The sequence below is a fragment of the Garra rufa genome, chromosome 6 (genome assembly GCF_049309525.1).
Source record: "Garra rufa chromosome 6, GarRuf1.0, whole genome shotgun sequence".
Lineage (NCBI taxonomy): Eukaryota > Metazoa > Chordata > Actinopteri > Cypriniformes > Cyprinidae > Garra > Garra rufa.
In genome coordinates, this window is record NC_133366.1 from 53,238,364 (window position 1) to 53,251,233 (window position 12,870).

General features: G+C 31.5%; 1 protein-coding gene across 1 annotated transcript; it reads right to left on the minus strand.

Annotated features, from left to right (window-relative positions):
• Positions 1-1,478: 1,478 nt before the first annotated feature.
• Positions 1,479-11,960, minus strand: sonb (SON DNA and RNA binding protein b). Its single transcript, XM_073842699.1, has 9 exons — positions 11,857-11,960; positions 11,049-11,131; positions 9,728-9,899; positions 7,298-8,841; positions 4,002-4,384; positions 3,795-3,926; positions 1,779-1,997; positions 1,582-1,692; positions 1,479-1,511 (listed from the first exon to the last, which is right to left on the minus strand). The coding sequence occupies exons 1-9, from the start codon at positions 11,937-11,939 to the stop codon at positions 1,479-1,481; spliced, it is 2,760 nt and encodes a 919-aa protein (XP_073698800.1). The 5' UTR covers positions 11,940-11,960.
• Positions 11,961-12,870: the final 910 nt, after the last annotated feature.

Genomic DNA, 12,870 nt, shown 5'->3' on the forward strand with positions numbered 1-12,870 from the left:
AAAATCAATAATTTTGACCCATACAATGTATTTTTGGCTATTGCTACAAATATACCCCAGCGACTTAAGACTGGTTTTGTGGTCCAGGGTCACATTTTATTATTATTTATATACTTCTGTATATTTGAAAAACATTTATTCCTTACTTTCATTTTTCTTTAAATTTGAGTAATTTCGTCATGTACTTTCGTCATTCGGTCACCCTGGACCACAAATTGTGCCAAGGAATGATTCTCAGTTTGTTTTTTAAGAAAAACATGTGCTTTTTTTTCCATGGGAAAAAAATTCTTAACTTCAGTTTTTCTTAAAAACGAACTGAGAATCATTCCTTGGCACAATTTGTATTTGAAAAATCAAATCAAATCAAAAATATATTGTATTGTTAAAAAAAAAAAAAATAATAATAATAATAATAATAATATATAATATATATATATATATATATATATATATATATATATATATATATATATATTTTTTTTTTTTTTTTTTTTTTTTTTCATTATTGCTTTCTGCAATTAAAATAATTATTTTTATACATTTCTATAAAGCTTTATTTTTATTTCAGTTTTAGTAATTATAATATGTCAACACTGAATATTATATGAAATTTATCTCATATTTGTTTAATATTATTTAAATGCTACTACAGTATTTATTAATATTTTGAATGAACCTTTATTTTTATATTTTCACTTTAAGTTTTAGCATTTTTAATATGTGATTTTGTAATTTTTTTAATACTTCTATATATTTTTATTCCAGTTTTAGCTTTAGTAATTTTTGTTCTTGAACAATCAAGCTTATTTAGTATAGTCAAGGCAACAATTGTAAATTTCATGTAAGTTTTCCATCTTAGATTTATTGTATTGTAAATATTATTATACCATTTATTCATATTTAACCGTTTATTTCTAAATATTATTTATTTCTATCTTTATTTTTATTTCAGTTGTAGAAATTGTAGTCCTTCATTTAGTTGCCAAGGCAAATTTTCTAATTAAGTTTTTTTAACCTGTAAAATACTGTTATATAGATAGCAAAGCACTGTTTACATTTAAATACTATTATAGTATTTCATATTTAGAATTAGCTTTTATTTTAGATTTTCAGTTTTAATTTTCATTTCCGTTTTAGTAATATCCAGTACTTTAACAAACATATTAAATTTCTAAATTTCATCTTAGTATTTCTCCTAATATTCACATTTTAAGTTATTTAAATACTATTATATTTATGATTTTTTTTTGTAATTTAGTTACATTTAGTTGTCATTTTATTTTTTATTTTAAATATATTTTTATATAGCTTTATTTTTATCTCAGTTATAGTTGTAGTTATGTTTAGCACTTCAACAAACTTTAGTTTAAGTTAAATTTTTTATCTATTATTTACCCTTTTATTTTATTTCAGCTTTATTTCATTTACCAAAAACAGTTTTTTAATAATTTTAGTTAACAATAAAAGCACCTCTAGGCTTATGCTAGTAGCTGCCCAATAGCAGCAAAATACTAAGATACAAAATATGTAAGATAGTTTCGTTAAATCTCTCAATCCCATTGTCCAAGAGAGGAACCGTACTTGCTCCTGAGCCCGATTCAGCATACACATGGCATTGATATCGAAAGGGTTTTCCGCCAGTCTCTTCTGGGCGACTGCTCTCTCACTGACGGCCAACGTGATGTCCACAGGCTAGAAACGAAAACAAGAGCTTAGACAAGCTCAACACAAGACTATTTTGAGACCAATCTGATGGATTTGAGAAGTTGAACACTTACCTGAGAAGGTGCTTCAGGAAAGACACTATCATTTTCCTTGCTGGTTTCCTCAGTCCCAGAAGAATCCGATGTAGATGGCTTTTCTGTTTTCTTTTCGACCGGCACCCATTCTCCATACGCACCATCTGCCTCCTTCTTTCTGTGCTGGGAGCCGGAGGACACCGGGAACTCCTTAGCAAAAACTGCTTCGGTTCGGACGGCCGGCTTTAATGAGGTGTTCTGAAGGAAAAAGAGGGCGCACGGGAACACGGTTACTGTAAAGTAAGGGACACAAATATTAAAATTCTATACTATATTCTCTCTCTCTCTCTCTCTCTCTCTCTCTATATATATATATATGTGTAAATAACTTATCAATTTAATAATTTTAATATTGTGTGTTATTCTAATATTTGATTCATTTAGATGAGCAAAGACGGTCTTTATTTTTTTTTAAAGGCAAAAAACAGCATGCCTAACTACATTTCCATATTAACCAATTCTGATAAAACACTTTTTGAAAACACAAAACCCAAATTAAATAATTAATTATAATTAATTAAATGCTACATATGAATTTAGGCTTCACAGCACTATAACATACAGTAAGCTAAACAGATACTCATTTATAATTTGCTGCTGTTATTAAGTATTTTTAAAGACTTACTTTGAATGAGTGTCAGATTACGGCAAAGGTACAATTAAATATCTTATATCAGCCGATAAGTTTTTAAAAATCTGAGCTAAAATGAATGTTCAATAGAAACTACTAAAATTGTATACACTTTTTTTTTTTTTCAAAAGAAAAAAGTTAAACAATAAAATAAAAATTTGAAATAAAAAGTAAAAGCCCACCCTAACAAGCAACATAATTGATATTTGAAAAAATATTAAAAATAAAAAAATGTATTAATATTAAAATTTAAAATTAAATATTTTATCTAAATAAACAAATTACACACTAAAGATTAAATCGGTTATATATGTTAATAATTTTAGATTGTATACTATTTTGTCTATAAATATAAATAACAAAAAATTATATATATATACACACACACACACACACACACACTTTGAAAAGCAAAATGAATTAAAATGATAAAATAATAAAATTCATGTTTCAGGGAAAACATTAAAATTCTATACTATTTTGCTTCAATAAATAAAAAATCAAATAAAAAAATCTATTAAATAGATATAAATGCAAATCAGTTTAAAAAAATGAAACTTACAAAAGTAAAAGCCCACCTTAACAACTTGCATAATTGTGCAAAAATTAATAGCTAAAGAAATATTACAATTCTATATATTTTGTCTAAATAAATACATAAATAAATAAAATGCTAATTTAATTGTAGAGTTTTTAGTGAAATTTTGGTCAAATTAATATATTATTAAATATATTAAATGTTTGTTTTGAGAGTAAAGAGCATGAGCAGTTAAAAATGCAATATTTAAGCTTAAAAAAGTAAAAGGCCACCTCAACAAGCTGCAAAACTCAAGGTAAAATTCATATTTACAACATAAACAGCGTATGCCAAGATTAATACGCTCTGAATTGTAATATGATTTGTGACCCTGGACCACAAAACCAGTCATAAGGTTAAATTTTACAAAACTGAGATGTATACATCATATGAAAGCTCAATAAATAAGCTTTCTATTGGTGTATAGTTTGTTAGGATAGGACAATATTTGGCTGAGATACATCTATTTGAGAATCTGGAATCTGAGGGTGCAAAAAAATCAAAATACTGAGAAAATCACCTTTAAAGTTGTCCAAATTAGGTTCTTAACAATGCATATTACTAATCAAAAATTACATTTTGATAGGTTTACAGTAGGAATTTTACAAAAAATGTTAATGTAACATGATCTTTACTTAATTTCCTAATGATTTTTGACATAAAAGAAAAATCAATAATTTTGACCCATACAATGTATTTTTGGCTATTGCTACAAATATACCCCAGCGACTTAAGACTGGTTTTGTGGTCCAGGGTCACATTTAAGCAAACCCCTAAACTGACTTACACCAAGACTGAACGCGATGCCCTTATTCTCCTTAAGGGAAGCTCCAACCAGCTTTTCATCCTCTTCGTCGTCTGACACGTGTGGTTTTGCGATGGCCATCTCTTCCTTACTCTCGGCGATCTTCTTGCATCTCTGAAGGATTAAATAAAGTGTTGATTCAATGCAGATCAAGGAACACCGGAGTGCAAGCACATGCACAACGCTTACCTCTGTTAGCTCTTTAATGCTGAAGCTGTTGGCCTGTTTTGCTACTTTCTTTTTGGCTTCTTCAATACTGGCGAGATTGGGTGCGGCCGAAGACGGCGGCTTGTTGACGATTGTCGGCAATGGGGCCATCTGTGGCAAGGAAGCCAAGGCACCCATGCTGGACAGAGCAGCGGTCATGGTTGCAGCAGTCATACTAGCCATAGCAGCGTTCATAGCCATGTTTGACATCACTGGCAATTGTAAAGACAAGGATGTGGAGTTTGGGTTTGGCAAGGGCAGCTGAAGAATAGATTTGGGTCTGAGACTCTCTGGGATCGGCACACCGGCCTTGGCACACATAGCTGCAGCATTAGCCTTTGCTATTTCCAACAACTGCTCCTTATCTAGGAAGAGGCAAAAACAAGATTAAGAGAAGAGCAATGCAATATATACACTACTAAGCAAATGTCTGCAATAATTTTGCCGTTTTGAAGTCTTTTCTGCTCACCAAGGCTGTATTTATTTGATCAATAATAATGTAAAAATTGTGAAATATTTTTACAATTTAAAATAACTGTTTTCAATGTGAACATATAGCAAAATGTAATTTATTCCTGTGATTCCTGTTACTTCAATTTCAGTGTCACACGAACCTTCAGAAATCATTCAAATATGTGACCCTGGACCACAAAACCAGTCATAAGGTTAAATTTGACAAAACTGAGATTTATACATCATATGAAAGCTCAATAAATAAGCTTTCTATTGGTGTATGGTTTGTTAGGATCGGACAATATTTGACTGAGATACATCTATTTGAAATCAGAAATCTGAGGATGCAAAAAAATCAAAAAGACTGAGAAAAACACCTTTAAAGTTGTCCAAATTAGGTTCTTAACAATGCATATTACTAATCAAAAATTACATTTTGATATGTTTATAGTAGGAATTTTACAAAAAATCTTCATGGAACATGAACTTTACTTAATTTCTCAATGATTTTTGGCATAAAAGAAAAATCAAAAATTTTGATCCATGCAATGTATTTTTGGCTATTGCTACAAATATACCCCAGCGACTTAAGACTGGTTTTGTGCTCCAGGGTCACATATGCTGATATATTTGTGGAAACTGTGATACATTTTATCTTTTAAAATTCCCAGACACATAGAAAGTTCAATAGAACAGCATATATTTTAAACATTATAAATGTGTCACTTTTGATCAATTTCTTTTTTTTTCTTACAATAATATTAAACAGCAAAAAAAATGTTTTTGAGCAGTAAATCAGCCTTAATTTTTTTTTTCTGAAAGAAATTAATACTATTATTAAACAAATGTGCATTAAACTGACTAAAAATTCTGTCATATAAACGCTGTTCGATTCAAATTCTACATTTGATCTAAATAAATAAAACCCTACAAAAATAAAATAAAAGTTGAAATTAAAGCAAATTCTAGATTAGATTAAATGAAATCTGACACAAAATTAGTTAGAAGAATTATAAACTATTTTGTCTAAATAAATATAAAATAAATAAAACACTAAAAAACAAATATAAAGTTCAAATAGAAGACAAATATAAAGTTCAACAGAACAGCATTTATTTGAAACATTGAAACATTTTGTAACATTATAAATGTGTCACTTTTGAGTAATTTATTTTCTTTCTTTTTCTTTTTACAGTAATATTAAACAGCAACCACTGTTTTTTGAGCAGCAAATCAGCCTTTTATTATTTTTTCTAAACGAAATTAATACTTTTATTTAACAAATGTGCATGAAATTGATCAAAAGTGACAGTAAAGGCATTTATAATTTTACTAAACAAATTATATTTCATATAAACGAGAATCGAGAAAGAATCTTGAAAAAATAAAATGTTTCAGTTTCCACAAAGATATTGGGCAGCACATCAAAAATGTTTATAATTAAAAATGTTTCTTGAGCAGCAAATCAGCATTAGAATGATTTCTGAAGGATCTTGTGACACTGAAGACTGGAGTAATGATGCTGATAATTCGGATTTGATCACAGCAATTAATTACATTTTAACAGATATTCACATAGAAAACAGCCATTTGAAACTGTAAGAATATTTCATAAATAATTAATAAATAACATTAAAAAATTATCAAATAGTTATAAATGTGATTTTTTTTAATCAACAAGCTGCATAATTTGACAAAAAATGCATTACAATACTATTTTGTCTAAAAAAATAAAAAACATAGAAAAGTAAAAGCCAATATCGAAAATACTATTAAATTATTTTTATTATTGTTATTATTATTATTATTTTTTTTTTAAGCACATCCCAGCCAAACAATTTGGGATACACTTCTCATTTAATAGAAAACATTAAAATTCTATACTATTTTATCTCAATAAACAAAAAATTTAATCAAATAAATATAAATTCTAAAAGAGAAAAGCATACAAAAGTAAAAGCCCACTCCAAAAAGCTGCATAATTTGACTAAATTCATGTCTAGAGGAATATATTACAATTTTATACTATTTTGTCTAAATAAATAAAAAAAAGATTCACAAATCAGCATGAACGATTTCTGAAGGAACATGTGACACTGAAGACTGGAGTAATGATGATAAAATTTCAGCTTTGATCAGAGCAATAAATTACATTTTGCAATACATTCACATATAAAACAGCTATTTGAAACTGTTATAATATTAAACAAATTTGTCTAAATAAATAAAAACTCAAAAAGTAATCAAATAGTTAAAAAAATGAACAAGCTGCATAATTTGACATGCAATGCATTACAATACTATTTTATCTAAATATAAAAATAATACAAATTGAAAAAAGTAAAAGCCTACTCCAATACCGACAATACTATTAAATTATTATTATTATTACTATTTATCTATTTATTTAGTTAGTTATTTTTTTTAAGTACCGCCCAACCTAACAATTTGAAATAAATTTTGTGTTTAATGGAAAGCATTAAAATTCTATACTATTTTGCCTCAATAAATAAAATGTAATCAAATGTAATACAAAATTCATGTCTAAAGGAATATATTACAACTTTATACTATTTTGCCTAAATAAATTAACAAATCAGATTAACAAATCAGCATATTAGAATGATTTCTGAAGGATTATCTCACACTGAAGACTGGAGTAGCGATGCTGAAAAATCAGCTTTGATCATAGAAATAAATTACATTTTAACAGATATTCACATAGAAAACAGCTATTTGAAACTGTAATAATATTTCACAATTTCACAGATCTTGGTGAGCAGATCTGATGTCTATCAAGTGAATTAAAATTAATTTCTCCATACCAAGTTCTGTAAGACGTGGAGGCGTCTTGCTGGTACTACGTCGAGTTCTGGACGTCGATCTTTTCTTACGAAGAATGAGAACCGGAGAACGACTAGGTTCCCGTTTCCATCTGTCCCTCTGATTTAGCGGCCGGCTCCCGAAACCCCTTCTCCATCTTGAGCCAGATCGGGATCTCCTCCTGGAACGTGACCTCGACTTCTTTCTGGATTTGGAGCGTCTGCTTCTGTCCGGAGTTCGCGATTTCCTCCGACGGCCTTGCGAACGAGATCTCGACCTTTTCTTTTTTGGCGACCTGGATTTTGAGCGCTTGCTCCTCGTCCTATTCTTGTGCGACTTTCTTTCAGAAGGCGATCGAGATCTGGATTTTCTCTTCTTCGATGGCGACTTTGATCTGGATCGTGCAGCCGCTTTGGATCTTGAGGATGTTTTTTGACTGGGAGATTTGGGTGGTGATGTCGAGTTGTGCTCGACTGACGTTAAAGTTGGATTTGCGTCGGTTTCTATCTTTTCAGGGCTGACAGCACACTCCAAGTCTATTGGCGTAGCGGTTGAGAACGTTGAAGGTTCTTCAGATACATTGGTCACTTCCAAAGGCACCTCGGGTGTAATGCACTTTTGGGAAGACTTGGTCTCGGATGTCTCTGCCAAGAAAGGAACTGGCCGCCAAGATCCAGCATTGAAACCAAAATTCGAGACGCTGGATGGCGTTTCAGAAAGCTTTGTGTCAGAGGTCACAGCCACTGTTGGACTTCCATTCTCAGTTGTGTTTTGCACGTCAGAACTTTTACTCTTTTCCACTTCTGGTTCTGTATTATTCTGAACTAATTCAGTTTCCACTTTCACCTCAGACCTTGATTTCGAAACGGACCTTGATTTTGAACGTTTTGTTCTGCTTTGAGATTTACTCCTGGAACGGCGTCGACGCCGTGGCGAGCGAGACCTAGATTTTGACGTGGACCTTCTGTTCCTCCTTGAGATTACAACAGACCTTGATCTAGTTCTTCTGGAGCGTGACCTGGATCTTGAACGTTTGCCTCTTCTGACAGAATGAGACCTGGAACGACTGCATCTCTTTGACCTGGATCTACTTCTCTCTTTCTGTTGATGTGACCTCTTTTTGGAGCTATTTCTAGAGCGGGAGGTCGACTTTGACCGCCGCTGTCGTTTTGGAGATCTCGATCTGCGTTCTGACTTCCGTTTGGGCGATCTTGATCTGCTTCGTCTTCCCCTGGAGCTCTCTTTACTTTTAGATCTTCTTTTCTTCTCCTTGGGCCTTTCATTTTCTGTGCTTTTGTGGACCGAATTTTCTATCTTGGGAATAATGTCAGGCAACTCCTGAGGCTTACCAACACTAGATGAGTCTTTGAGCTCAGACTTCGACTTCTTACCTGTTGAAGAGGACTTCGTAGTTTCACTAGAAGGTTTCGATTCTGACTCAGATTCAGAACCAGATGCTGAAGAGCTTTTGGACCGAGAGCCAGACCTCTTCGCCTTTTCTGCATCTTTGCTTTTTTTCTTTTTCTTTCTTTTCTTTTTCTTCCCACTTTAAAAAACCCAGAACAAAATTATCACATTAGCATTCTATTAAGCTTACTTTTTAATTCATTTGAAAAAACCCCACCATTTGAGTGTTATTTGATCCAACTGTATAAAAAGTTTATAGGCAAGTTCCAAAATGCAGCTTCAGAGGGTTCTAAACGATCCCAGCCGAGGAATAAGGGACTTATCTAGCAAAACGATCCGTCATTTTCTTAAATAAATTAATATTTATACATTTTCTAAACCTTAAATGCTCATCTTGTCGAGCTCTGCAATACAAATCTCTTCAAAATCACCTTTCATTGCTGTTTTATCTTCTTTTGTAAAGGGTGGTTGATCTTTGCATGTTCACTTTGTAAACACTTGGTTGGTGCTTCTGCAGCGATTTTGTAGAGCAATTTTGAAGTTGAAGGAGAAAATTAGATGGGAGTCTTCACATTTTTTACCCTAACTGTATTGAACCGGAGCGCACAGAGTATGCATGCACATTCAAGGTTAAAAGTATATAAATATTATTTATTTAAGAAAATGACAAATGGTTTCACTAGATAAGACCCTTATGTCTTGGCTGGGCTCGTTTAGAGCCCTTTGAAGCTGCATTTTGGAAGTTCAAACTCAAAGGCAATGTTGAAGTTCACTGTATAGAACATTCCTGAAATGTTTTCCCCAAAAAACTATTTCTTTATAACTGAACAAAGAAAGAGATGAACATCTTGGATGACAAAGGGCTGAGTAAATTATCTGTACATTTTGGTTCAGGAAGTGAACAAACCCTTTAAGTATGCAAATAGATTGTCACATTTTGTAAATATAACTTTTAAAACCCAAATATCATCATTCAAGGTGATCACACTAACATTATTTGTAGTTTATAAGGACAAAGAACTTGCCTTTCTTGAGTCTCTTTGTCGGACTCCGAGTCTGAGCTGCTGTCTTTTCCTTCTTTGCGTTTCTTTCTCTTCTTTTTGCTTTTGTGTTTTTTGTGCTTTTTACTCTTTCTGTGTTTTGTGCTGCTGTCCTCTTTACCATGGTTATCTTGGAGGTCAGTATGTGAGACTTTATCTGCAATGAAAACAAAGACTTATTAGGCAAACATTTTTTGTATTACAAGTTTTCTAAAATGTTAGGTTTAAATATGCAAATGAGGCATTATTTAATGAAATATGCACTCATTTGCATACCTTTTTTTAGTACAAAAAATCTAAACACTGGATCAAGTGAGTTTTTAAATTGATGTTTAATTTTTTTTGACATATGTGACCCTGGACCACAAAACCAGTCATAAGGTTAAATTTTACAAAACTGAGATATATACATCATATATACATCATATGAAAGCTCAATAAATAAGCTTTCTATTGATGTATAGTTTGTTAGGATAGGACAATATTTGGCCGAGATACATCTATTTGAAAATCTGGAATCTGAGGGTGCAAAAAATCAAAATACTGAGAAAAACACCTTTAAAGTTGTCCAAATTAAGTTCTTAGCAATGCAAATTACTAATCAAAAATTACATTTTGATAGGTTTACAGTAGGAATTTTACAAAAAATTTTCATGGAACATGATCTTTACTTAATTTCCTAATGATTTTTGACATAAAAGAAAAATCAATAATTTTGACCCATGTAATGTATTTTTGGCTATTGCTACAAATATACCCCAGCGACTTAAGACTGGTTTTGTGGTCCAGGGTCACATATTAGAGTCCAATGTTTTTCCAGAGGGGATTTTGGGTATCTCATTTTGTCACTCCAAAACCATGTATTTTTATTTTATTTTTTTACAATTTTTGGGGGAGTAAAATGTTGTATAAAATCAAGCTAATTGTATATGAACAAACCCCTCTGTAAAACCCTTCAGAATACAGACAGGAATAAAAATGTTTGTTTGGTGTGTGTAAGTGCTACTGAAGTGGAGATTTATGGTTCGGTGTAATAGAAAAAAAACCTCATTTTGAGAAAACGGCCTTTAAAAATATGTATTGCAATTGAAATCTATTGACACAAATAGATACAGTGCTATAAAAGAAACACTTAACAGTGTCTTTTGGGTTCTTACCACTAGTCTGAAAAAACACTATTAAAAATCCCAAAATCTCAAATTTGACAGGTGCATGAAAAAAAACTGCATTTTTGCCTGCAGTGTTTCCCCTTAATGACAGAATAGATGTGAGAAAACACAAAGAGGTAGATGTATTGATGACTAACCTGATGGTTTGTTAACTTTTTCTTCTTTTAGTCCATCTTCTCTTGTCTCTATCACAGGTTCAGATTGTGGCTCATCTGTCACACTGAATAATAACAATGTATTAGTCATTCAAAACATGATTTCATGATTCATACCATACATCTGTCATCTACAATGTACAATTAAACAAAATTCAAAGGAATCTCTTATTCTCAGAAATACCAAAAAAAAACATCAGACTTGATGTTTATCTAAAAGAATTTCCTAGTGAACTTTAAGCTTATTAAAAAACGTAAACACACTTACAATTTTCGAAATATTTTAAATTGATTTAGTGTCTTAACCAAAAATCTAAAGTAAAATATCATAAGGTTCTAAATTAAAAGCTTTTTTTTTCTCTGAAGTCAACCCAATGAAATAGAAAAAGGGCAACAGAAAAATAAACGTTCAATATCGTCAACTGATGTGTCACAAAAAGTAAATTTATCAAAAACACTATGAGTACATCTGCTGACAGTTGCATTTACAGGATAGCATCTAATATAGCAACATAGTATGACAAAATATGATATTATTATCTTATACTGTTGCTGTGCTGAAGTACTTGCAGCATTTTCTGCATAGCAACTACCACGTCAACAAATATTGACAGCTAATTTAAAAAAATACAGTATTTATAATCACAAAAACATGTCAGTGCAGTACAGTTTGTAAACACTCATCATTGGAGCTAATGTTGGGCTAACCGGCTAAAACAAACAAAACTATAACCGATATACTGATATAACGCGATGTCGTAAGGTACAAGCAAAAGAGCGGACATATTACCTGTTTTCTTGAGTTTCACCTTCGATTTCTTTAATCTTATTCATTACAAAATCCCTGAAAATCTGCTCGATATTGGTCGCCATCACAGTAGGAGTGCTGTTGGGTCCGCCAGTATCCCAGAATACCTCAGCAGCAGCGGCTTCTTCCTGTGGTCACCACAGTGGCGCGAAGGCGGCAAATTCGAAATGTCAAAATACTAATAGAAAATACAACCAAAATAACTCTAGCAGCTTTGGTAAACATAGTTCCTCATTAAATAATAATAAACTACAATATTATCTGCTGTAAAATAATAGTAAATCAACGTGAAATATATTTTTATCTTTTTTTTTTCTGAAATGGCACATGCCTTGCTTAAGTTATTTTCGATTAACCCTCTAAAGCAGATATTGTTTTTATATGACCAAAAAGTAAGATGAAATTCTGGTAAATTATAATCAAGTAGGCCTAAATCTAATAGCTTCAGTCCAGTAAGAGTCCATCTTGAAATATTCCTAACAATATAAAAGTTCTTATGTTTATTTTTTTTTAAAAATCAGTAAGGATGATCAAAAAGACAAGTTAAGCATAAGCTGAAGGTGGACGTTTGTACAATAATACTTAAAGGCATTTTACTTAAAAACTGTTAGATGATAGAAGGGGTGTAGTAATGTGTGCAACAGTTTCTTCAACAAAGTTTAGATAATGTTGTCCATTTAGAAATTCATAAATCAATATGATACAGTAGGCTTTAGGGTTAAAAACCTAGAATCAATCAACCTCTCGGTTCGGTTGCAGTGTATTCACAGCTTTCCTGGTCATAACAGGATGTTTATCATGTCATTATCATATCCTTGTTATATATAATACAACTGAACAGTCTTTGAATGTTGACGTCTTATCTGCAAGCTGCATAGCAACAGTTTTTTCCAAACAACTTGCAAGATGAATAAATAACAAGGGATATGTCTCGTCACAAGTCAACCCTGCTGAAAAAAACAGCTAATACGAGCCAAAACCCCTCTAAAACCAGCC

Excerpts from the sequence above, each read along its gene's own strand:
- sonb (XM_073842699.1), bottom strand. The coding sequence starts at position 11,939 with ATGGCGACCAATATCGAGCAGATTTTCAGGGATTTTGTAATGAATAAG. Across the intron at positions 8,842-9,727 it reads GACAAAGAGACTCAAGAAAG|TGGGAAGAAAAAGAAAAGAA; the intron begins GCAAGTTCTTTG and ends GGTTTTTTAAAG. Across the intron at positions 1,998-3,794 it reads GCATCGCGTTCAGTCTTGGT|AACACCTCATTAAAGCCGGC; the intron begins GTAAGTCAGTTT and ends TTTTTCCTTCAG.